This window comes from Lissotriton helveticus, chromosome 1_1, assembly GCF_964261635.1.
Source record: "Lissotriton helveticus chromosome 1_1, aLisHel1.1, whole genome shotgun sequence".
Taxonomy (NCBI): domain Eukaryota; kingdom Metazoa; phylum Chordata; class Amphibia; order Caudata; family Salamandridae; genus Lissotriton; species Lissotriton helveticus.
Window position 1 is genome coordinate 284,275,820 of NC_136057.1, and position 27,701 is coordinate 284,303,520.

General features: G+C 43.5%; 1 protein-coding gene across 1 annotated transcript in view; it reads right to left on the minus strand.

Moving 5' to 3' along the window:
• BRAF (B-Raf proto-oncogene, serine/threonine kinase) overlaps positions 1 to 27,701 on the minus strand; it is an 805,579-nt gene that overhangs the window by 331,725 nt on the left and 446,153 nt on the right. Inside the window, exons 10-12 of the mRNA XM_078668198.1 lie at positions 24,172 to 24,311; positions 23,938 to 24,055; positions 6,190 to 6,274 (exon numbers count right to left, since the gene is read on the minus strand). Coding sequence (XP_078524324.1) covers positions 6,190 to 6,274; positions 23,938 to 24,055; positions 24,172 to 24,311 — 343 coding nt within the window. The remainder of the gene's footprint in view (positions 1 to 6,189; positions 6,275 to 23,937; positions 24,056 to 24,171; positions 24,312 to 27,701) is intronic.

Here is a 27,701-nt window from a genome sequence, read left to right on the forward strand (position 1 = left end):
AGGCTTGTGGTGAGACTAGAAAAAAGGCAAGTGGTTGATCCCACTCATCGAGTTATTTTATACAGTGATCACAAATAAACACAGGGAAAAACAGAGGTTGCCACCATCTGTGACAACATTGAGAAACTATCAATTTTTAAAATGGAGGACACCCTCTTTCTACACAATGCCTTTCAAAATCCACCCTGCCAGTCAGGTTTGGTCAGGGATTGGGATATGTCCACAGGTTAAAAAGATATAAAAATCATCTCACTGATGACAGTGATGACACATAGTTATGCTCCGTAATGGTACTGAAACAAAAAGTATAATATAAAGCTTTGGAGTGAAATGCTGAAGGTATGCGCATTGCAGATAGGTACCTGTTCAAAGGTAGGTTTGTAGGTTCGAGGGTAGCTACAGCCTGCAGACTACAGTTAGTGGGCATTTGAGTTATTTATGCAAACCTCGTACATATCCCAAAGATCATTTATCCCTCTTTGACTCTACAGTAATATCGATATAGGCTTCCTTCCCCTCAGGAAAAGGGACTTGATTGACACAATACTTTAGGTGCATAATGGCTCAGTTGAATAAAAATAAACGTTGATCATCTCCTCGCTTAAAATTAATGGACAAGGTACTTGTGCTAAGAGACTAAAGATCTTCCACTATCTAAAAAATAAGAATAAACAAGCATTGTCTTCTTTCAGGTGAACCAGCTATCAAATTCCTAGGCCATGAAATGGGAGAAATGGACTAGGATTTCATCACAAAAGTCAGTAGTGGTAGATCTGGAGCTAAGTCCAGCTCCCAAGTGTCAGCCTCCAGATTCTAGCTCAACAAAGAAATGCAGTGTAGCCATAGAATAAAAAGGATGATACCTAAAATCCTGACAAGATGGCTATACCAGAGCGGACTAAATGCTTTTGTCAAAGTTAAAATTATGGACAAGATTCTGCTGGTGAGTTCAAAGTATGCATCTAATGGAAATATACAAGATGTTTCTTCCTAAAACTGAGACTTTTGACAGTAGTTTAAACCAAACAGAGCAATCATGGGGGAAATCTGGAACATTGTGATTGACACTATATTTGACAAAACTGGACCGGCAGACTGCCACAATAACAATGACTAAACTGTGCTCATAGATATTACAAAGGATTGGTGGGTGGTTGGTACTTACAGCATCTAAATAATAGGGAATTAATATTTGTCTAACTAACCCTCATAGAGCTGAATCCTATTTAGATGTTTTCTTAATTCAATACTCACTTGTATCCTAGGTCATTCGTTCAGAGATTTACCCTAGAGTTCTTTCAAACCACTCACATGTACAACCAGTAACTGCATTGTGTCTTGTTTCAACATAAACAGCAGTGGTTTTTAACCTGTGGTCTATGTCCCATGGGGGCCCACAAAGCCTACTCAGGGGGGCTAACGACTTCTTAGAAATGTAAATAATATTAACAGAATAATAAAGTATATATAACTAAAAAAAAAGCAAAATTGGAAAATTTAAGACATTCTGTAAATGTATAGGAATTTTAAACTGAAGGTTAGAAATTAAGTTAGTATCCTTATTGATTTGTGGGGGTAGTGCAAGTGCATCCAACAGAATATAGTCTGGCTGATGAGTGGACTTAGTTGAATTGAGAAAACTCTAACCTTGTCATTGTACTTCAAATGTATAATTGTTTTTAACTTGTTTGCAAATTAAATTAAATATTTCAGAATTTGTGTACATGTTAGATGAATGCTTGCTTCTGTATTTTTCGGCATATTGTTTTGCGGCTCAAATCATAAAAAATGCTTAGGCCAGGGTCCCTGGCTTGTGTTAATGAGTTAGTGGGGGTCCTCAGGTTCCAATAATGAGTCACTGGTGATCCCTGGGTTCTAGTAATGATTAAGTGGGGATCCACTGAAATCCAAAGGTTAAGAACCACTGATTTACAGCATTCTGGCAATGGCGACTTGCAAGTATAAAACACCTTCTGAAAAATAGAAATTGCTCCCGAAATCTCAGCATAGAGCTTGTGGGCTGCTGGCAAGGCAACATGGAGAGTTGTTTTTTTGCATGGCTCTGTTACAGCACATAAGAAAGCCGTTGAGGAATAATAGACTAGAGCAGTCTATAAAGCGCATTATGACACAAAAACTCACACCTTCCCCAGAATTGAGAAAACAACTTGAGGTCGAAAAAACATTGCATAACAGGATTTTTTTTCATGTCCAAAGCGGAAAAAGAACTGGAGAACCTAAAATGGTGCCACTGTGCTTTACGAGTAAAGGCACTATGTGTTACGAGTAAAGGCAGGAAGTCTTCTCTGCTCTAAAAAGAGGGAGTTACAGAGCAAAGCAATACAAAATAGTGTAGGCCATACTTTGACCCATACTGTAAGCAATATATAAGGAATATATATTGCTCACAGCTGTACTATGAACCAAAGAACTGTGCCATCTGCCAGGAAGTTTCTGCTATGACTCCAAAAGATAGATAAACTTGGTAGAAGCAGACTTTTATTTTGATAGCAAGGTTTGTGCAGATTCCTCAAATGACACCAAAATTACTAGTGAATCAGTGTCAAAGTGCAAGTGCTCCCTGTGTAAATTGTGTTTACAATTGGTTCTCCCTGACTGGCATATTTGATTTACTGGTAAGGCCCTAGTAAAGTGCACTAAGTGTGTCAGGGCCTGTAAATCAAATGCTACTAGTGGGCCTGCAACAAGGGGTGGTGATGGACAGAGTCTCTGAATTAAGCAGAGTACTCTCACCCAGTCAAGAGATCAGGGCTAGATCCAACACCGTTTTTTAGCTCATTGCACCATCCCAGTTTCAGAACCTGGCTGTATGCAAATTAGTCTGCCCCTGGCCCAGTGCATCATGGGAACAGGGCAGACCAGACTACAAAAGCCAATTCTTACACTGGGAAGGAAACAAGCTTCCGGGGACCGGTTTCTGCCATTTCAGGCGTCTTCGGCCCGGCTTGCTTGAATCCTGATGGTGCAATGAGCAAGGGACTCACATCTGAGTATACCCTTCCACGCTTAGGGTGGACAAAATTATCTACAACAAGGGGTGGTGATGGACAGAGTCTCTGAATTAAGCAGAGTACTCTCACCCAGTCAAGAGATCAGGGCTAGATCCAACACCGTTTTTTAGCTCATTGCACCATCCCAGTTTCAGAACCTGGCTGTATGCAAATTAGTCTGCCCCTGGCCCAGTGCATCATGGGAACAGGGCAGACCAGACTACAAAAGCCAATTCTTACACTGGGAAGGAAACAAGCTTCCGGGGACCGGTTTCTGCCATTTCAGGCGTCTTCACGATAGTTCACGATAGTTCTCTGAACGCGGAAGGTATCAGCCGTCACTCTGCGCAGAGTGACGGCTGATACCTTCCGCGTTCAGAGAACTATCTGAGATTCAGACAGATTGTTCCTTCCTGAGCATTTCCTTGAATTTATCCAAGAGGCAAGCTTGTTGCACGCATCCCCCCCTCGATACTAGAACAGATCGTCGATTTGTAACGACTTTGAAATCCTTCTAAAATCCTGAGAAGCGGGATGTCTTATAATTAACACAATTTCCATTTGTGTGTGCCCTTGAAGCTATAGAGATAAATACCTTTCTGGGCTAAATGCACTATATCTTCCCAACATAGGAAGAGAGTCCTTTTCGTTTAAAGGGAGTTACAATATTAATTTACCCTCGTCCTGATGATGGTCTTAGAGAGTTACCCATAAAGACCGAAACGTCGACTCCCAACCTTATCCAAAGAAAATTGTCTACATCTTTTTGGATAGGTGTTCTACAGGCTTTACAGTGATTTTGATTTACCTCTGATTTTCATCCTGTATTCCTGTTGTACATATTTTTCTGTATTGTATTTTTCCCTTGATGACTGAATTTGATAAAATCTACTTTTGCCTATACACATGCTCAATAGTCTTTGTTCCAAACTGTATTGTTTCATTGTTGTGTCCTGTTTTGTTTAGTTAGTCCTAAATTTATATCTGTTCATACAATTGTCAACGAATTAATTTCACTCAGGTTAATTAAGTTACCTGTATTTTAGCTACAAATCACTAACTTACTTTCTTCAACAAACTCCTTTGGAGGCTATATTACCCATTCTGACTACGTTTTACCCAAGCCCCCAAAGGTTTATTGGGTTGCTCACTAATATTTCCTGAAAGGAATGAGACATGCCTGGGGCACACAAGGTGCCCTGTGCATACACCGGTTCAAACCAGTTGCTGGGGCACTCCAGCCCCAGCTCTGGCGGGAAACCGGACAAAGGATAGGGGGTGTAGCCACCCCCCTTCCTGGTCCCACCCAGGGGAGGGACCTAGCCAGTAGTGCAGCCCCCTTTAGTAGGATAAAGGTAGGAGCTGGTCCCATTCCAAATTAGATTATCCTGAACAATTCTACAAGAAGAAAGTCTGGACTTCGACGTTCTGCTCCACAGAAAACTGAAGAATCTCCCTTGTGGACAAGGAGTGTCCACCCTGCAACTGCAGGCACCATCAAGCGTCCAGCGGCTTCCCTTTGTCGTCTTCTCTCGAGGATCCAGACTTCAGAGCCCGACGAGACCCGGATTCCCAGACCTCTCCGACCTCAATTCACATCTGCAGCAAAGCTGAGACCCGTGGGTGCGACGAGTTACGTGGGACCGGCCATCTTGAAAGAACCTGCACTTCGCTTCCAGCACGACTCCCGAGGTAAACTCGCCCAAGTGCTTTGGGATTGAGAAGCCCCAGCCCCGAGCAGCCCCTGCACCGAAGATCAGCCCTCCAGTTTCCACGAGATCTGCGTGAGGCCCTTCTGCTTGTTTGCTGCTCGACCCGTTGTCTGGTCACTTGCCGGCTGGCTACTGGCCTCCTAGACGACGAACCTTTGAATCTTCACTGCTGGTCTGGTTGCTCCAGACTGGCCCTTGCTCCCTTCCAAAAGAGGGGCACCCCGGACTCTTCTAGTCCGCACCAGATGTCTTTTCCACTCACCGCGTGGGCTGCCTTTGCCAAGGCCTGTTGACTCCAATTCCGGATCCGACACCGCCGACAGCGAGAGCCTGCGTGGGACAGCTCGTGCCTCCATCCTGGTCGTCGAAGACACCTCCTGGTCCACGTGGCTGCAGAGTCAAGAGTCCACTCTTCACCTGATCGCGACGACAGCACCTGGTTCCTTCTTGGTTCCACACCGGTCACTAGCTAGTGACTTTGAACACTGTCCCCTCTGCTTTCAGGTCCACTTCTTCACCGATCCACCCTTGGATCGCACCGGACATCTTCCTCCTGGTCGCCTGCAGCATCTTTTCTTCCAGGCTCCATAGACTTCAACGCGAGAACCCGACACACTTTGACACCTATGCACCCGCAGCCCGTGGGTGAGGTAACGAGAGCATTTCGGTGCTCAAGGGTAGTTTAACTGTCCTAGTGTCCAGTTCCACAGTCGTTTTAGTCCTAACTAGTCAGGATTGTCCGTACTCACCTTTAACTTGAACTGTACTGTCCATAGACGTTGTTACGCAACTCGCATGTGAGTTTACACTCTGCACACGCGTTCCGTGGGCCTCCTATTACTTACCTCGAGTTAGTGTAGCGTGGTCCCAACGATCCTACAGCCTCTGGGCAGCTCCATTCCTTTTATCGACTTTCACATTCCACTTACTTAGTATATGGTTTGTCGTGCGTCTAGGGCACCATTGTAATTTGGTGCAACTTGTCGTATTTTTCTTAAGAGATTGTCATGTGCTTAGCCCTCTGACCTCATAAAGAGTTCAGAGGTGTTGTTATTAATAAATAGACTGTTTATTTTCATAACAACCTGTGTGGTGTCCTTTCATCTGGTATTCAAGGGGTTATATTGTGGTAAAACAGCTGGCTTCACATGCCAAAAGAGTTTAGCCTAAGACTGCTTTGTCCATGCTACCATTAGGATAGCTGGTCTATAGGGTTGACTTACAACCAATCACCATAAGGGTGTTTGGACTGATACAAGGTGATCACTAGAACTAGTGAACATCATATATCAGGCCAACTTCTCACAGAAAGGAGGTAGGGTCCCTCTGAAAGATGGTTGTTACGGCTTTAGGGGACAATGGATAAATGGGTCTCTACAATAACAACCATTATAAATACCGCTCCCACCATGCTCAACAGAATTTGAATGATGTTAGATGTCTTATGCACCCAAGAGTAACCTTACCTGAGCACTCCCACTTCATTCTTAAAAGCCTGGAGCTGTTGCGGTGTTGGAGCTGAAACATTCAACATTTTCACAGCCACATCACCTATGAAGAGAAAACAAATTGACAATAAGAAGGAACCATAAACTGCCAGGAAACAGTGCCTGTTCTTTTCTTAAAATAAATGACCTAGAAGGAATATTTATTTACTTGTAACCTCAGAACCCCTCCAGGGAGATCTCCAGTTTATAACACACAATTATGTTTGGACAGCCCATTGCAGTCTACGTTTGCTTAGTTTTCATTTACTTAACTTTAAAACAAAACCAATTTGCAAAATTAAAAATGTCACTTCATAAAGAAAAGTCACATGAAAAAACTTTCACAAACCTTTTCAAATGACTAAGTCGAAAGGACCCCATTCTCTGGCATCGGCCCATAAAACAAATTCCTTCATGCCTTGTAGTCCCAACCGCAGCACCCCCAAAAGACCAGCAGCCTTCAGCCAATGGAGGCCCCCTTTCAGTTCCAAAACGAAGCTATAATATTAATAATAATCCACATTCGTAAAGCGCACAATCTCTGGGCGCTGGGGGCCGTCGGGAAGATTAAGCAAGCTATTGCCCAGTCACAGGGTGCTGGGCTAATCTGCCGCCGGTGCCGGGGATCGAACCGTTATCCCCAGATTCCGGAGTCAGTCGCCCCGGCCGCGGCACAACACCTCTTCCCCTTCTAAGCTATCCCTTAGAGTCAGGAGCCTATGTTATGATAACCTTGACGGACTCAGCACTCACTGTGCAAACTAAGGACACAATGTAAGTCTAGGGATGTCAAAAACAAGCTTTTCTCATGTAATGCATTTCACGTAGCCTAACTTACAACAACAATTACGTGTAGTGTTGTGCGCAAAAGTGGCAGAAAGGAAAAATGGCGTTTAAACCTCTAATAAGCTCATGCTAACATAACAGGGAACTTAACTAGGCTCAGGCCTCACTGCAGAACTAATTTGGAACAAATCTTGATGCCGACTGTCACTAGCAAAATTATATCAGCCAATACAATAATCGGTACACCACGGAGTAACAGAGTCACTACCAGAGCGGACTTTGCAGAATGGGATGTGGCAGGCATTTTGTCAGTGGGTAATCTTTACAGAGATGGTACACTCTTATCCTATGGCCCCCTGGTTGAGGAAGATGGACTCCCTCCGGGACAGTTTCTATGGAATGCTTCACTTATAAGGGCACTGAGTCAAAACAGGGGGAGACATAACCAACTAATTGTCCACTAATCTAACCATACAGTACCTACATGTGTTAGGGTGAGGTAAACATTTAATCCGCTATTTAGCAGGATCACTACGCACCCCTACAGCGCTAACATGTCATTGCCTGGCAAGTGGGAGACAGACCTGGGCCGTCCCTAAACTGTCAAGGAATGGGATGCTGTACTGGAGGGTCCTGTTATTATCCTCCAAAATGCCATATTCCATTTCATTACATTGTATATAACACATAAGGTTGGGCTGGATTGTTCCCATGAGGCACAGGGTCAGACTGATTTGCATAGGGCCATGTCTGAACTGGGGCGGCAGAGAGAGCTAGAGAATGATGATGGACTAAACCCAGATCAGTTGACTCGGGGTGAGTTCTTGCAATGTTTAACACTCCGTCCATCATCCCCTTTGGTTTTGCTGAGTTATCTGAATTGGCATGGAGAGACTTCAGAACAGTGAGGTCACGGGGTTCAGTTTTATTCCATTTCATTTCCTGTCTGTGAACGGGGTGTTTGTTGTAGACAATATCTTCATATTACCAGGATGCTGAAGGGTTCAGCTTGCACTTGTGTATTTCGATAATGGTGGTCACATGGTACACACATACCTACCATACCTAATTATGTCTCCAAAATAGATTACTTTGTTAATAAAATGTTGACCAAGAACTCCTACATTTCCTTTTGACAATAATTGTACACCATTATTCAACACCAACTCTCTATGCAACTCCCTTCAGTTGAAGCAAGTCTTGCACAATCTACCCCACAACAATGTGCAAATGCCATCAAAAATGTACTTTTGGCTAACACAAATGAGATGTCAAGCACAATGTTCTCCCATGGATTGGTTGACTCTGGTACTTTTGGAGCAGGCTGTTTGATTGACGTTTGCATTTTGTTGTTCCATAAGATAAAACCAAACAGTTTGCTAAATCTCCAAGCTAGGACACCAATAAGAACAAATGACTTCATTGTTAGAGATTTTTCAGGTGGATATTAAATGGTCAGGCTGAGCCTGGCTTCTTCCTGATCTTCATCAGATGTTGGGAAAGAAGTGGTAGTGGTGGAAACGCATACAGGAGGCCAGAATCCAGGTTAGACATGTCTCCCAAGAATCTCAAGCCAGCAAATCCAGGGGTGCTAAAGTGGCAACTTTGGACGTTCTCAAAAGTAGAAAAGAGGTCAATTTAAGACACACCACACTTGGCTAAGACACCCTGAAATAAGTATTCCTTAGTTGTATATGTCATTCGTGGTTGGCCAAATGAACTTGTCTGCCCTTGCATTTAGGGAATCTGCCATCAAGGATATCACTTCCTGACACAGTACTTGAGACACCATGCTGTCCAGCTTGTCACAGTACCACATTGAAGTCATGTTTCCCTTCGGGATATGGGCAGGGTTGTTTTTGATGGATGGCAAGAAGGCCTTGAAGTCTAACTGAATGGTACATAATTCCAGGAGACTGATATGGTGCCTCTGCTCTACCAGGGACCAGAGGCCACTGATCTCTTCATTATATGCATGATAGGAATGCCAAGAGGTGGAACCACTGTTGATGTTCTGGTCTCTGGTATATTCATTAATATTCAGGACTGCATTACGTCGACGGTGGTTCTTCTTCTTGCTTTCATATCTATTGATTTGGAAATCATTGAATCCATCACATAAGTGTTACAATCTTTGGCCTACATCTTCAGCATTAGTGGAGGATTATACATTCACCAAAAACAACTCTGGACACATGGACAATTTTCTTCTCCAGAGTATAAGTGCATAATTGTTGCTAAACATTGTGCCCCACACAGATTTCTTTACATTTTGATTTGTGTAGTCATATTTTGATTCAAATATAAAACTCATTGATTTAATTGCTCATTGCTTGTAAGCCTACTGTTTAAATTCCATTTTCTATTTTGTATGATAGCATTTATTGCCTTACAGATTAATTCAACTTGTTTTTTTGTGTAGACATTAAAAGATTGCAGTCTTAGCTATCTTTGAAGCGACGGAGCATTTCAAAGACAGTTGTGTTAAGTTCTGCTCATTGGGATTACCATCTTTGGCCATCCAGCTTCACGAAAATTATTATTTTAGAAAATAATTCCCCAACTTATTAGTAAATTATCCCCTTGCAGGCCATATTAACGAAGTATAGGCTGTCAAATGACATGGCTTTTTTCCCTGGCACATAACTAGTAACCCCCCCCCCCGCTACCTCGGTCAATGCCTCTCCGCCTAAGCACCAAGAAACCGCTGGTGTACGTGCGCTGAATAAAAACCTTTCATGGAATAAAACACCAGGAATAGGTTCAACTACTAAAGGATGTGGGTCAGACAGATTCCCTCAGGCTTACCCACTTTTGCGCGTCATGATTAGTGGATGACTCAACTGCATAAAAATTCAAATATCAATTTAAACTATGTACATCAGTATTAAACCGAATTATGGAGGAATTGTTATTCTAGAGCTGCCTTCCTTTTGGCAGAACAACATGCTCCCGCTCAGTGGGAATATCAACTGTCTATAGCCTTGGATTTCAAACATCGGATCCTCGAGCCGACATAAGACCATCAACCCATTCTAAGGAACACATCTGAGTTGAAGATTCACCTCCAAGGATTAGGACACCTCCGAGGGGAAACGGGAGAGGTCCTCTGGAAGCTCGCTCAACTTCACCTGCTTCCGGGGATAAGAGGTGGAGACAGCAGTTGAGGTGAGGCGCGGCCATATGTTTGAGAACGGCCTGTGTGGCACAGCTGACCGGTAGAGCATGGCCGTCTGGAAAAACCCAGACAAAACCGGGACAAAGGGCGGGCCTGGAAGCCGCTCAGACCCGCCACCCAGGTTTGAGGGCCTGGGGCCCCTATTTGCACACCCTCCCCCCACCTTCCTGAGGCACGACCTGCAACCTCCTCCTGGGCTGGCGAGGGTATAGGGAAAGCAAGTGAGGTTGAAGGACCAACTCCGCCGCGGCATGATCGCCCACGGTTCCTGATATAGAGCTGACTGTAGAGGGGACCATCCAAGAGCAATCTCACGGCCCTGCTAAGAGCAATCTAGCGGCCCTGCCTGCAACACTGGACCGCCTTCTTGCCTTATGAGAGGATCGCTGAGAGTGGACGCCCTCCTTTCTCTCTCAGTGGCAAGGGATTCGCAAGGCCTCTGGTTTCGCCGTGACGATCGTCCCCTGTCCCGCAGAAGTGGAACGGCGCGTCATCGGATCTTTAGACTGGGAGCAGCTTTCTTTCGTTGGTATTCCCTAAGACTACCAACGAAAGAAAGGGTTGGCAAAACAATTAAACACTTCAGAGAGATGTTCCCAGCAATACTGTGGAGGTTTACTACCTCATTTTCCTCCTCCCAATGTGGTAATCACTTGTTATTTCAATTTATTTCAGATGGAGAAGATTTCGAGGAATAGGATTTGGTTTAGTGTTTGGGAAGCTTTAGTCCTTGGAGTTTACTTTGATGTTGGATTTATCGTGTTCGCAGCGCTGGAAGAAGGTAGACGGCAGAGCGTTGCTGTACTTTACCTTACTAGAAAGTTTTGAAATGTTAAATTCTTTCAATTGTTGCTGCTGTGAGTGGGCAATCGAAGGAGACTGCATAATCTTAGCCTCCATGTCATTAATAAAAATCAAGATTTTCTGCCCACCAGACTGTGAAAAATCTACGTTCTCTCCCCCTCCTTAGGGTTGTGTTATGACAACAACAATTTGCAGCTCTTGAAATGAATTTTGCTCAGAACACATGGTTACTTCTAGTGCATAATATACAATGCTACAAAGAGCTCTTTAGTACTGTAATCCTTTGTTATAAGACTGCAGATATTATAGTTTGGCACGCTGTGCATAAATCCACAGCCTTGTTCATGGGTAATAATTTGCCTCCTGTTGGTTCTGAAGAAGTCTTTCGGAAGAAACTTAAGACTTGGATCTTTACACAACCATAGGTTGGTCTAGCTTTCTAGTCAGGAACTGTTCTGATCTTACTGGGGGTAGTGCAGGGACACTCTGAATGGAGTAACCAGGATCTATAAATCATGTTATGTTATTAACATTTATATAGCGCGAACGGTTACCTGAGGGTGTCCTAGCTGCTTTCTCTAGGCGTTAAGATAAAAACACAGATTATAAGTCAAAAAGCCAGGTCTTCAGTTGCTTCCTAAAAGTTAACAAATCCGTGGAGTTTCTCAGATAAAAGGGGAGCTCGTTCCAGGATCTTGCTGCACACGCTATAAAGCTTCTTCCACCCCATGAAGCTTTTTTTGTGGTTGGGACCGAAACCAATTTCGCCCCCATGGAGCTCAATGTTCTTATAGGTTGGTACCAACGCAACCGGCGCTTAAGGTATTCTGGACCAGTATCCTGCAGAGCCTTATACACAGTACACAAGGCCTTAAAGCGCACCCTTTCCCTCACCGGGAGCCAGTGGAGATTTCTTTATTTCATTGGAAATAAGCCTAAATTTTGGAGTATCAGTAAGCAATCTAGCGGCAGCATTTTCCAGCAATTGCAACTTATTCATGGATCGTTCTTGCAAGTTTAGTTAGAGCCCATTACAGTAGTCTAACCAAGACATAATAAGAGCAGTAACCACTGTCCGCCTATTATCTGCTGGCAAGAAATGTAACATGTTCTTGATCATTCTCAAGGTGTAAAAAGTAGTTGAAGCCACCACATTTATATGATCACTAAAATTGAGCTTATCATCAATAATTATTCCTAGATTCTTTACCTTTCTAGAGGGTATAGGGAGGTTGCCCAGAGAAGCTGGACACCAACTAGGGGCCCAGAAGTTGGGGTCATTTCCAAATAAAATGACTTCCGTCTTGGTAGAGTTGAGTTTTAGACAGTTTTGCGCCATCCATCTCCCTACTGCCTCCATACAGTCGTGAAACCAACTGTCTATGCATACTCTATGCACGGGATGCAAAGCGACCACAATTTGAGTATTGTCTATATAGGAGGTAAGGTTAAAACAGTATGAGCCAATTAAAGATGCCAATGAAGAAACATAAACATTAAAAAGAGTACGGCTAAGGGAGTACCCCTGTGGGACTCCGCAGGGCAGGGTAAATGGTCTGGAGCAAAATTCATCCAGTGCCACAATTTGGGACCTATCCGTGAGGAAGGATTTTAACCACTTCCAGGCCAAACCCTGGACCCCGCATGATGCCAACCGGTCTATCAATAAATCCGGATGGACCGTATCAAAGGCCGGTGACAGATCTAACATAATCAATGCGGCCTTACCACCCCTATCCAACACTTCTCTAATCTCTTTAGTAGATTTAATGAGTGGGGACTCAGTACTGTGACCCTCTCGGAATCTATATGGTGTTGGGTCTAGGCCTCTTGTTTTACTTAAAAAAGACGTAAGTTGTCTGTTCATTGCTTTTTCAACCAGTTTAGCTGGTAGCAGGAGACGAGATATTGGTCGAAAATTATTAGGATCTTTAGGATCCAAGTTAGGTTTTTTTCTGTAAAGGGAGGATTGAGGTGATCTTCTAACGCCTAGGAAAATCCCCCATCTCAAACATTAAGGCGAATAAGGAGCTAAGTGAACGGGCAACTGGACTTGAAGCCCGTTTGATGACAGACACCGGGCAGGGATCATAAGGAGAACCTGACCTGGCTGCCACCAGAAGTTTCTCCGTTTCCGTGATAGAAAGTGGGGCAAATTTATCAAAAACAGCCAGTGGGGTGGTCATGTTGGTACTATCTTCCAAAGAAGCCCTTAACTCTATTACCCTTGGGTGTTGAACTGCTGAAAAAATCACATTGACCTTTTTTTGAAAAAACAAGGCGATATCCTCACATAGTTCATGTGTTGATTCAACTTTTTTAGGTCGCGGGGAGGCCAGATCAGAGACTATATTAAAAATGTCCTTGGCTGAATTTCCTGCAAGATTAATGCGGCTTGAGAAAAAATCCTTTTTTGCTTTATAAATCATTTGTTTGTAAGTAGTGAGACTTTGTTTATAACTTTTTTTGGCATTATCCTCATAATCTAAAGTTCATTCCAAAGGTGCCATCTGATTTCCTCCTCAACGAACCAGTGGTTCTTAAGACATTCTTCCCGAACCCTACATCGGCTGAAAGAGCTTTGCATTCATTGGACGTCAAACATTGCCTGAAGTTTTATTTAGAGAGATTAAAATCTTTCTGTGCAGCCTTATTTGCGGGAGTATCACTTCCGGTAATTTGACGGGCAACAACGTGGAAGAATAGACACGTTTTCACCCGACACTTCTGTTTGGACTCGGCAGTTCTCAATGATACAGCAGTGTGTCAGGCAGTACTTCGGCATCTATTCCATTAAGATGAGCCAACCCCGTCTACCCTCCTACCTGTTTTCAACTGAATCACATTACCATATGGTAAATTGGTTATTGTCTTGAATGCTTATGGAAGTTTTTTCTTTGACTGTTAATATTATGGCTATATCTTTTATACTGTTTGGTGATTGCTTGCAGGTTACACTGTTAGATTCCTGTTAAGCATCAAAACAATGGTAAATGTGCTACCAAACTGCTTGCTACTCTGATTCAAGCATGTATAGCTATGAAAGTTCCGTTACTGGAGTAAGAAATAAGTTACTTACCTGTAACAGTAGTTTTCCAGTACTGAAAGCTTTCATAGATTCACATGTGACCCACCCGGTTGGGGTGCTCACCTTGGATGTCTCAACAGGTTGTATATAGCACTTGTGCTCGAAAATCTGAGGTTCTGAGACTCCTTCAGGAGTGTTCTAGAGGGTGATTAGTGCTGATTGGTTGAAGCAAAAAATTTGGTCCTTTTCTTTATAAGGACTAGGATAGGTAAAGCAATTGGTGTGCGGGGGGAGACCTCTTCTTTGAAGATTGTTGCCAGATGATGTTTTAGAGAGTTGTGCGTGCTTTAAAGACTCCAATCTAATACTTTATTAGGTCTCCCTGGAGGGTCAGTTCCGGTCTGCCGATCCCTAGATCCAGCCATAATTTCGTGTTCCTAGCATTCCTGGGTACTTGCAGCAAGATCTTGTGGTCTTCGACCTGCACTGCTGCTATGAGTTTGTCTAAAGTTCCTGGAAATGCCAAGAGTCCGTAGTTAAAGGCTGGAGTTAGGTCAAAGCAAGTAAAAAGCCAACTTCCAAGATAGGAATTTGATTTCTGCAGTGTTCAAAAGTGTTTTTCATTAACTGTGAAAGAACTGTGTTCAGTTGCCAGGTCAGTGGTGGAGGTCTGACTGGTGGAAACACTTGAAAGAGCCCTTTAAGAAACTCTTTAAGTATTCTAGAAGACCATAAGGGAGAAGAAGACAATGATCTTCTGTACCATGAAATGGATGCTAATCAAACCTTAAAAGCACTACGCACCAAACCTGATTTTGCAAGAAGAAGAAGGAGAGGTAGGATCTGTTCTGGAGAGGAAGACAGTGGATGTAAACTCTCCAGATGACACCAGATGCAGAAACTCTTCCACTTGAGGCAGTATGTTGTGTTGGTACTGTCCGCCCTTGCTTTGGCTAGGATATTGCGGCATTCACTAGAAATGTTCAAATGTCTGAATTCATTGTATTCAGGAGCCAAGCTGAGGTCAGGGTGTAGTATCTGTCCCTGATTCATAGTCAGGAGATCTGGAATCGCTGGAAGTCTGAAATGTGGGGCTTGCGATAGGAGAAGCATTTCCGTGTACCAGTGTTGACATGGCCATGCTGGAGCAATGAGAATCAGTTTGCATGACTCGACTTTCATCTTTCTCAGGACTCTTGGAAGAAGAGGAATGGGGGAAAAGCGTAAGCAAAGATGCCAGACCATGCAATTGAAAAGGCATCCCACATTGCACAGAAGGTTCCGTAGTTTTTAACGACAAACACTAGACCAGTAATATCACCCTCCACTGTAGAATTGGCCCTCAAACCATCAGTCCCCTGTGAAGTATTAGCATCGATAATGCCCCCTAGTGTTATTAGGCATTTACCCTTCCCAAGTTCAACCGACCAAGACGTAGAAGATGATAATCCTTCTGGACCTAACGAACAGCTGGCATCTCATCCTCCTGTCCCTATAACACAGACATTTTTATGCCCAGGAACTTCACCACCTGTGGTTTCTTCGAGTGTAGGTAACACAGATACCTCTGGCCGGTCGTTCTCTGTTTTATTTTGGAACGTAGCAGGTCTCCGTTCTAAGATAAACCTTAAACCATGGTTAGATATTGTGAATACTCACCAAATAGTATGTCTACAGGAAACTTGGGCCACCGAGCCCATGCACATTCAGGGCTACAAAACCTATCAAGTTCCAGCCAGTACAAAAACTCATGGTAGATCAAAGGGAGGCCTAGTAACATATTTTTCTAACAACTTACCCTCAACGAGCATAACAGTACAGCTTACCAATGTGATTTTCCAAATTGTAATGGTTTCATTTAATAAGTACATGTTGTATCTGTTTATTAATTTTTATAACAACCTTCACCCTGTTGATTGTGTTAAGATTTTAATCGAAATTACTTCCTTTTTAAAGGAGCAACGTAATAAGTACCCCTCTCGTGTTTGCTATGTGATTTGGGGTGGGATTTCAATGTCCCTTTGTGTAATAATTACAAGAAAGGTACTTGTGGTCTCCAAGACGAACACGATTGCCCCTTGACTCATTTCTCACACTCGCTCTTAGGCAATACCCTGAATGACTGTCTTTTCTCCCTTGAGCTGGAATATGCCAACGACCTGGCGGACCCGCCTGTTGAATTCAAGCCTACATTTCACGGTAGGGGTCTGTCAAGTCTTATTGACTATATTCTATGCTCCCAAATATTAAAGGGACAATTGCAACAGTTTAACACAGGTTCAGATATTTCCAGCGATCATTTCCCTAATAGTATCACCCTATCAATTAACATCTCTTTACCCCAACCCACCAGGATCAGTCTACTAAATCAACAATCCTTGACCATGGATAAGATAAACGGTTTCTCAGTAAAATGGTCTAAAGTCGACCCTGAAACAATCATTGGCAAAGGCATCTCCAAAGCCCTCCCTTGGTTGAACAACTGCCTGGCAGAGGATTCCACCCCTCAGCTGATAATATCCAGCTTTTTGGAGATCCTAAAAGTCATACGGGCAGAATTATTCTGTCACCATAAACCCCGTGATCAGGAATCTATAGGATGGTTTGATTCTACCTGTCGCAAAGCACAAACCGCTTTAAAAAGAGCTCTCCACAGTCATAAAAGAGATCGAGTTGAGATCGCTAATCTCAGAAAGGCTTACAAATCGTCTCAACACAACCGAAAAAAGGAAATAAAGAAAAATCTTTGGACCCAACTACACGAGAGCTGTCTACGTAAAGACAGCTCCCTGTTTTGGCGCATAGTTAAATCTCCCTTTTTGGTTGATCCCACAGCCACCCAACACTTAAATGTGGCTGTGACGGCTGACGAGTGGGTGGCTCATTTCTCAAAGATATTTGGTGGTTCATCCGTCGACGCTACAAATGAGGCCCAGACGGGCAAGGACAGTGCCCAAGAACCAACTTTCCCTATTGACCTCTACTTTGCCTTAACTAAGTCATTAACGCACTTTCATCCTCCAAATTAGGCAAAGCCCCCGGCCCCGACGGAGTCCCTCTCGATATCTTTGTAAACAACTTAGAACTTTGGGCACCCCTCGTCACCCAGGTAATGGCAGCAGTGTCCAAGATAGGCCTAATAGATTCCTGGTCTTCCTCTATTCTGCTCCCTATTTATAAAAGGGGTGAACGCAACAATCCAGCCTGTTATAGGCCTATCTCCCTCCTGGACTCCGTGGGGAAAGTCGCAGGCCGCCTGATCCTGGAGCGTCTCCAGGATTGGGCGTCAGGGAATAACATCTTAACCGACCTCCAGTATGGATTCCAGGAGGGACTTGGCACAGTTGAACAGGCACTGAATCTCACCCTCTTAATAGGCAAGTATGTAGGGGCAAAAGGTGGTAATTTGTACCTAGTTTACGTTGATCTCACCGCAGCATTCGACTGCGTGATACATTCTAGGCTGTGGCTCATTCTTAGCGAACTAGGGGTAGATCCCCCTCTTATAAAATTTCTCCGTGAGCTTTATTCTGATGCGACCGCTTGCATGAGATATGGGATCGGTGGTGAATTATCTCCCTCATTTCCAGTAAACAGAGGAGTTAGACAGGGCTGTGTCCTGGCTCCTTTTTTATTTAATTTGTATACCAACGGGCTGGAATCGGCCACGTTAGTAGGGAGTCAGGACCTTCCGTCTATTAATCGTCGCCCTATTCCCGCTCTTCTATACGCGGACGACTCAGTCATCCTAGCAAGAACCTTAATACAGCTACAAAGGCAACTGGACAATGATTGCCAGTTTATGCTTTCCATAGGGTTAAAAGTAAACAAAAGCAAAACATTTGTTATGCACTATGGCCCCAAGGCGAAGAACCCCTAACCAGTTTTTATCGAACAAGTTAGATTGGAACGTGCCAGAGAATTTCCCTATGTAGGCATTTTAATGGATGATCAATTATCCTGGAAGCAAGCAGTGTCTAGTAAAAAGTTATTATATCAGAGAGCAACCTCTGCTCTTGTTTCCTTTTCAACCAAATTGGGCAAACCTGCCCCACCCGAGTTGCTTAAAATTTACCATGCTAAATGTCATAGTGTAGCAACTTACGGTGCAGGTGTCTGGGGCTATGCTCCTGTAGATGACCTACAAAAGGTCCAAAACGGGTTTTTAAAATACATCTTGGCTCCTCCGCAAAGCGCCCCAATTTACGGTTGCCATATTGAGCTCGGCAACGATTATTTAACAGACAACATCAGATGTCAACCGATTCTCTTATGGCACCGTATCTGGAACAAACCGCAATGCCATTTAACCCGTTCACTAATAACTGACTGTTTATCCTTGGCCAGCTGGAGCAAAATCCCCTGGCTCCTCTATGTCTCCAATTTTTTAAAGGATCTAAACTGCACATCTTACTTCTCCGAGCCCACCTCAGTTACAGATATTTCTAGGTGTGCTCTGAAAAACCTCTGTTTAAATCATCTCAGAGATTTGTGACTTTCCCAAGAAGTAATTAAGCCAACAAATGTGCAGATCTTAATGGTCCAGACCTCCCCTGGTATACAGCCTTATTTAACTTTCTTCCTATCTAATCATGAAAAATTTGTTCTAACCAGGTTTCGTTTTAATTCTTTCTTTCGTCTTGTTACCTTCCCTACTGTGCAAAACTGGTCTCATGAATTGAATAAATGCCCATGCGACGGAATTTCACCTCAGTCCACATTACATGTAACTTTGTTCTGCCGTTTCTACGAGCAACCCCGTAAGCATTGGATTATCCCCCTTCTCCGTGTAATGGGCCTGCGAACGTGTCGGCCAGCTTTTCTGGCCCTGCAGTCGTTAGACTCACAATATGTTGCTAAATGTGTAGCTTGCTTCTTGAAATCATGTTTGAAAATCCGCTGTACAGTTTGAGATACCGTTCACATGATTCCATGCCTTTTTGTACATAAATCTGTTATTATTGTTTTTAACTATGGATTTTTAACTCAACCAGTTTTTAATTTGTATCATACATTGGGATTTAATCTTGTACTGTAATGTTATGATGTACTTTTTATGATTTTGCTAAATGCTAATCGAATAAAAGTTTTTGAAAGAAAGAAACATTTGCTGTTCTGGGGAGTTGCAAATAGGTCCAAGCTCGTTGTGCCCCAGCGTAGGAATACGTTCTTCAGGGTCTGGTGGCGCAGTTCCCATTCGTGACACGATGATGTCAATCTGCCTAACGTGTCGGCAATTGTGGTCTGCCACCCTGGAACATGTTCCGCTCAAAGGCAGATCCTGTGGTCTATGGACCATTCCCAGAATTTTGGGCTTCCTTGGAGAGAAGGCGAGATGTTGTGCCCCCTTGCTTGTTTACGTAGTTCATTGTTGTTGTCTTGTCTATTCGGACTAGCACTGGTGAATTCTGTATCCTGGGCAGAAACTCCTGGAGGGGCAGATACACAGCTTTCAACTCTAACAAATTTAAGTGAGATTGAGTTTGAGCTCGATGCAATTTTTTTGCTTACTTGGAGTTCTTGCAGGTAAGCTCCCCATCCTTCTAAGGACGCATCTGTTATGATCACTAGTGGTGCAGCCTACTGATGCAAGGACATCCCTGCTGACAGATGGTCTGTATCTAACCACCACTCTAGGGCCTTCACCATGCAAGGAGTTACTCTGACCATGTCGTCGAATGAGCCTACTGTCTGTACCCACTGTCTGTCCAGTTCTTCCTGAAATGGGCGCATCCTGAGACGACAAAACGAAATCAGTGGTATGCATGACGACGTCATCCCTAAAAGTGATTTGAAAAGTCGGACCGAAAGTGACTTTTTTCTTTTGATGGCATTTGCCAGAACAAGGAGTCGTTGCTGACATTCCTCTGCCGGATATGCTTTGAAGCAGACCGTGTCCAGTATTGCTACTAAGAAGACAATCTTTTGTGATGGATTATGATTGGATTTTTGCTGATGTATTGTCAGACTCAGGCTTCTATAAAGATCTGTGCAGGCCTCTGTGGACTTTCTCGCTTGGATGGGCTTTGATAAGCCAGTCGTCCAGATACGGGAAGACTTCATGTTTTCGCTGTCTGAGAAATGCTGCAATCGGAGCGAGACACTTTGTAAAAATCATGGGCGCGATTTGGGACCAAATAGGAGCACCCTGAACTGGTAGTGGCTACCACAAATCTTAGGTACTTTCTGTGTTTTGTGTGAATAGGTACAAGAAAATAGGCATCTTGGAGGTCTAATGTTGTCATGAAATCGTGCTGGTTCAGGAGCTTTAGTATTTCTTGCAATGTTATCATTCTGAAAAATTGTATTTTCAGATATAGATTGAGATTTTGAAGGTCCATAATTAGTCTCCACTGCCTTAACTTATTTTTGATTAAGAAGAAACAGGAGTATAAACCTGTGCCCCTGCTTGAGAATGGTACTTTCTCTATCGGCCCTTTGTACATCATGATCTTCACCTCCTGTTGAACAGCATTCAGATGTTTGTGGTGGGAGGCTTGAGGGGGAGTTGTAGGTGCTGTTTGAGTAAATTCTAGAGTGTGTCTAAATTGAACAAGGTGCAGAACCGATTGGTCTAGTAACCGATTGGTCGAGAACGTGTGAAATGTTGCCACCCAGACAGGTAAGACGAGACTGAAAGGATTGACTTGGTGACCTGAGATTTGGAGCCGGAGATGCATCATTGGCGGCGGCTAGTATACTTAACAGCCTTTGACATCTTTCCTCTATTTGTCCTGACATAGGATGTCTGAGGCAGCTGTCTTTGTTGGAACTGATGCCTGTATGACTGTGACATGGAAGAATACACCGGGTAACGATACTGCTGGTAACCCCTTCTATAGGAAGGTTGACCTCTACCCTTTGATCCATGAAAGGGCAATTTCCAGAACTGCAGTGTCCCCAAAGACTTGGCAGTGTCTGTGTCTGCCTTGATGGTTTTAAGGGCTTCCTCTACATGGCTGCCAAAAAGAGTCTCTCCATCGTATGGAAGGTCTAATATCTTGTTCTGGTACTTAGGGCGAAAGGAGGTGGCTTCCAGCCAGCCCTTTCTCCTTAGGACTGCTGGACCAGCTAATTGTCTGAATACTGTTACAGCAACATCCATTTCCGAGTCTATAATCTCGTTTGATGTTCTTTCCCCTTCATGCATTATCTTTTTTGCCTCCTCTTTAACATCTTGTGGTAATTGATCAATATAGGAAGCAATGTCCGACTACATTTCGTCATCATAGCACCCTAAAATCGCCAAGGAATTTGCTGCCTTTACCATGAAAGCCGACATATATGAAAACATTTTCCCAATAGAATTTAGACGTCTGCCCTCTTTGTCCGTAGGCACAGAAAGGGGTACTGTAGGATTCTTTGAGCGGCGCTGAGCAGCCTGCATTACTACTGAGTCCGCTTTTAGGTGTTCTGTGAGGCACACAGGGGCGTCCTCAGTCGTTTTATACTTTTTATCTAGACGTGAGAGCACTGCTGGCACAGATGCTGGGTTTTTCATAATACTAACCCATTCCTTCCACATATTATGGGAATAGATCTTACTGATTTATGAAAAGGTTCCTTAAAGTCATATATAAAGCAGTCTGCCTGTTTGGAAGGCATAGGAATGGCAAACCTTTTCGCAGCACGCTTGAACAGGTTGTGAAATCCCCCAATATCCTCAGGTGGAGAATCTACGAGAGCAGAAACAGGTGAAGCTGGTGAAGACATCCTGTAGTCATCCCATTCAGAAGGTGTATCATAAAGTCACACTTCCTCGTCAGAAGAAACTGGTTCCTGCAGAGGAACAGATTGGGGAGTATTCGGCACTGAAAGGACAGTAGAAGCTCTAACGCTCACTGGTGATGTCACCTCAGGAGTAGGAGGTATAATAGACGGGTCCCAAGGCGGGAAGCCCCGTCTGCAGTCTTGTAGCATAAACTGGAAATCATCCAATAACGCAGACGGAATTGTGACCATTTCCTCATGGTACTGATGATGTTGTTCAGGCTGGGTAAAATAAGCTTGACCATAGGAATGTTGTTCTTTCTCATCCTCATCATCGTCTGGTTGGCATGTGTAATTCTGATGGGCTATATGCAACTCTAAAGGGACCTTCATCTTCATCCCCTTCCTCAGACTCTCCCTCCTCCAAAAAGGTGTGTGGGTAAGAGAGGAGTAATTTTGCTGGGTGAGGTGTGTTTAGGAGTGATTTCTGATGCCAGAATCTTTTTTGGCGTAGTCAGTTTCAAAGATGCAATCTTCATCGCCGATTGCGTCAACAATTGTGTCGACTACGGTGTCTTCACTTACACAGCCTTGACTGTACTTGCCTTAGGAGTTGTCGTCAAGGGTGACTTTGTCGATGGAGGGGTCGTCGTCGACGCCTGTAGGGTCGTCGACGGTAGAGACTTAGTCGATGCCGGTGACTTCAATTTCATCAACGGCACAGTGTTCGACGACCGTGGAACACTCGTCGACGGTGGTGACCTCGCCGACCTTGTTTGCGTCATCGGCCTTTCCATTGACAGTGGTGACGTCGATGATGATCCTGTTGGCGGTATCTTTTTCGAAGATGTAGGAAGTTTCGACGACGAGAACTTCGTCGATGGTGTGTCAGACTCCCTGTGAGATATCAAGGAAATGTTTCATGAAATTGGACCTCGCTTCGACGATGTAAGGGTCGTCGTCGACGATGACACAGCCATAGAACATATAGTCTACGTCAATGTGCCAAAAAGGCATCCTCTTGTCGTTGACGACGCTGAAGTACTTTTCCTTACTAACTGGAAACTTCCTGACAGACTTTCAGAAGTAGGTTTTTTGAAAGTCAGTTTAAGTTCTGGAGGTGTTTTTGGATCAGTCATAGTCCTAGGCTGTACTTCTTTATGAGATCCTTTGAGCTCAGAGGAAGACTCATGAGAAGACTTCTTGGTGCACTTTTTAGCAGGTTCTCTATCAGACTGCAATGACTCTCTTGCCCTTTTTGAAGAGGCTTTTGTAGATGTAGACTGGTCACTCTCGGAGTCTGACACAGGGTCTGACCTAGTTTTTAATTTTTGAAGCCAGATGAGAAGACGCCCTTCTCTGTCTCTAAGGGTTTTATTAGAAAAAGTACGGCAAATCTTGCATTCAGACGGCTTATGAGATGGATACAAACAGCAAATGCAAGTTGTGGGGATCATCCACATGAAGTTTTTTCTTCAGGCAAATGGCACGTTCTCTGAAGATAGCCTTCTTAGCCTTGTCAGACATAGTCCAAATAAACTGGGACAAAAGCAGGAACATCATATTAAGAAATATATATACGATTGTACTTTCCTGTTGAAGAAATCCAAAATTCTCTTTCTTGATGAGAAAAAACTGAGCAGAGCTCAGAGACTACCTAGCAGAACGTGCGGTACAAAATCTGAGGTTCTGAGTCTCCTTCAGGAGTGTTCTAGAGGGTGATTAATGCTGATTGGTTGAGGCAAAAAATGTGGTCTTTTTCTTTATAAGGACTAGGCTAGGTTATTAAACTAAGAGGCCTAGGCCTTCTTTGGTCTATACCTATTAGTGTATTATGAACTACTACTATTTTAAGTACCTGGGACTCCCATCATGATGATGGGGAATGATTCAAGCATGATTCAATAAAGTTCCAATACTGGAGTAACTAAAAATTATCAGTGCAGAGATTTAACCCACTATTCAGCATTCACAATTTTCCACTTTCAAAAAACTTCATTTTATTAATTTGTTTAATCAAATGAATATACAAGAGAATAGATACTGATGGGATGGAAGATTAAACACTTCCTGTTTTTTTTTAATTCCCCTTCTACTAATGATAAGATGATAAACAAGTGAAAATGATAAACACAATGTCCCAAATTGTATTGGTGAAACAATCCTTGTTTTAGTGACATATAGAAATGAATTGAAGTTAAGCTCTTAAGAGAGCACATACCATGCCACTTGCCCTTGTACACTGTTCCAAAGGATCCAGACCCTATCCTTTGTCCAACTGTGATTTGTCCATCAGCTATTTCCCAGTCATCACTTGAGTCTCGACGTCCTAGAGGTTTCTTAAATATACAAACATATAATCACTTAATTTATGAGCATTACAATTATCTTTATTGAAGGCTAAAGGTGAAGGTTAGAACCATAAGTTAGGGGTAAAAAATTGTTTTTCTATTACCATTCGATTTCTCTCTTCCGTGGAGGATGAGGATGACTTTCGTTCTCGCTGTGGCCCTGGTGATTTCTGAAGTGCTTTCATGCTGGTGAGAGATCCTGGAAGGGATGCTGGAGGGGTAGCGGACAAGCCTGGAGTTGTGCCTGAAAATCAAAATAGAAATATGACTGAAGACTAAACAGTCTGGCAGTGGAGTAACAGATGCAGCAAAAAGCAAACACAATTGCAAAAGGGTGAAATCATCAGCAAAAGGAAATGTTACTTACTTCAAATTATATTTCTCCATCAGGAGTATCTACATAAAATTCATAAAGGTTAGGGTATGCCAATCAACAAGTGGGGTCCCAAAACACATTTTTAGAAAGTTTTGATTGTTAAGATTTTTCTGATAAAGAACGTTTACCTCTTCGAAGTAACATTAACCTTTTATTAAATGTTACACAGTACCGACAACAACAAACAAAGACACCAGATCTGGCTTTAATGTTCTAATTCATGCAGCATGAGCACAACAAAGCTACACAAAGAAATTATAGGTAGTCTATATTGAAAGTTATCATGCTGTAAGATTCAATACAGTATTGTTTTTTAATGTAGGAGGGCAAAGAAACCTTCATTACAGTCTATCTTTAGTTTTGGTGACATTTGGAAAAAAGGGAAGGACTAAAATGAAACACGCTTTGCCATCAGACCTTCTTTTGACAGAGAAACAGAAAGAGGACCATACAAAAGCATAGTATTAACTAGCTTCTATTTCTAGGAAACAGAAAAAAAGAAAAGAAATCCATTTATTAGAAGCTGCCAAGAGAAAAGCATGGGCTGGGGAAAAATTTGTAAACAGCAGATAGTAAACGTGGCAGAAGGAAGGAATAAAAGAGTGGAGGACGGGAGCAGTGAAGAATACATAAGGTTAAGTGAGAGAGGCAGGAGTGAAGAATTCATGTGGGTCATAGACAGGGGAGAAGAGGGGGGCAGAGCGTTAGAAAATATTTAGGGGTAAGAGAAGCCAGCAGGACTGGACAGTTGTACCTCATGCAATTCAATTTATGCTCTTTATTACAGGTGAAAAGATTCACCTTAATAGCAAATAGCATCCAATGAAAGAGAAACAATCCGCTGAGCTAAGAAGGGACTGACAATGTCTCAATTGAATGGCTGTAAGAGGCTGGTCAAAAGAAGCCAATGGCTAAGTCTGTACTGATTTTCTTGAAAACTTGGGGAAGGAGTGGTATTGCAGGACTCCAGAGTTCTACTTGAGGCAGAATGCATCTCAGAACAAGAAACGCCATGGAAACTCCAACGTGCAGAAGCGCTGACATTGCACGTTCTTGGAAGTGGTGAATAGATCAAGCCAAGGTTCTCTGCATGAGCGGAAGAGGTCTTACGCCACCTCTGGATGCAACTGCCACTCGTGATCCCCTAGGCGCTGTTGGCTAACTTCATCTACCAAGGGTTTAAAAGAGCCTGCCAGGTGGTTTGCCACCAGCACAATTCCCTGGCTTTCCAGCATTTCCAAAGGCGCAGCGCCTTCTGGCACCGGGTCCGGGACCCCCACGACGTCTTGTTTGTTGCAATACCACATTAGGGGTGTTGTTCATGAGCACCTGAATCAGTTTCCACCTGATGGACTGAAGGAAAGCATTTAGCGCCAATCAGATTACCCTTAGCAACAGAAGGTTGGTGTGGAGCCAGGACTCTGCCAGAGACCAGAGGCCTCTACTCTGCATCTCTCCAAGGTACCGCTCTAATGCAGAAGCGATGCATCAGTCACCACTGTCAGTTCTGTGTGAAGTAGAGAAAGGTGCCTGTTGCTAACTCAATTGTAGCCTAATGGCTAGCTTGGTCGACCTGGAGGCTGGGGAACCGGGTTCGAGTCTTGGCAGGGAATCCAAATACCCTATGATTCTGGGCAAATCACTTAATTTCCCCGTGCCTACCAAAATTAATGTGTCCATCTGCAACGCAACTGGTGTTCATATAACGTGCTCTGGTACCTTTGAGTCAAGTTTGTGCTATATAAAACTCCCCCCAAAAATAATATAATTGCGGTACATTAGATCTTTTGCAGGATCCCCCAAACTCTAAACACGGTCGGAGAGGTACGCGTAATGTTGGGTCCACTGGGACCCACAGATCCCACTGTAGGGTCCACAAATGTCATCTGGCATGCTCGATCAAAAGGATGCAGGAGGCCATCAGTCCCAGCAGCCTCAGAGTTGACCTCACTGAAATCTAGTACTGAGGGTGAAAGATCAGCATCATAGCCTAAGACCTGGGCTCTTCACCACAGGAAAAGTGTGAAACTGAATCCAGAATGGCTGTGATGAAAGAGAGCATCTGTGAAGGAGTCAGACATAACTTTGACCCGAAGGATGACAAGAGGCCCAGCATAGTCTGTAGATGGTTGATGACTGCCTGTGGAAGGGCAGCCTTCAACAGCGAGTTGTCGAGTTAGGGGAAGAATGGCATCCCTTACCTCCGAAGGTGTCCTGCTACCTCTGACATCACTTTCATGAACATCTGAGGTGTACTGATGATACCAAAGTGCAGTACCGCAAACTAAAATTATATAGACTGCATTGTGATTTTCGATCAGCAGGATACCTGTTTCAATATACCCATCCTGCCGGTTATACCTGTGGTTTATAGTGAGGTATTACCGGCAGGATGGGTATATCGAAACAGGCATCCTGCTGGTCAAAAACCACCAAAAAAAACCAGGGTTGAGGGAAGAACAGGTTTGGGACAAGGTGAGCATTTTGAATTTTTTCTTCTGGTGGATGGCGTTGAGGGTGCAGGTCTAAAATAGGCTGCAGGTCTCCATCTTTCTTGGGAACCAGAAAGTACAGTGAATGATAACAACATCCTACTTCTGGCACATTCATGATAACAGCACATTTATCCACAAAGGCTTGCATTTTCTGCCACAAAAAAAGCAAGATGGTCCTTCATCAGTCGCTAGAAGAATGGTGAAAGGTGCGGCAGAGGGAGGGTAAGGGTAAGGTGTATCCCCTACTTACGATCTGTAGGACGCACCAGTCCGATGGTATTGCCTGCCAACTCGTGAAGATTCAGTATATTCTGTATATATATATATATATATATATATATATATATATATATATATATATATATATATATATACAATAAATTCTGCCTCGAGCTGGGCACGCTAAAGAGGTTTGGCAAGCAGGATTGTAAGATTGAACTGATCGTCCTGTTGACCCTGGCCGCAGACACCACGACCTCAAACACGAAACTTTGAGTTCCTTGTTGAGGCTGGACAGCCTGGCGGTGTGGGACACCTCTACCAAATCTATGAAAGGATCAGTAAGACTGTTGCAGAGGGCAAGGTTGGGCGGACAGGTCCAATGCAGGTTAGTAAGTCCCTGTCATGATTTTATTTATTTATTTATTTAGGAAATTTGTTGAGCGCACAAATACCCGAGGGTGTCTCGGCGCTAAGTGTCCACTATACTTCTCCATGAGTAGTTATTGTTTAAACAGCCAAGTTTTTATCTGTTTGCGGAAAG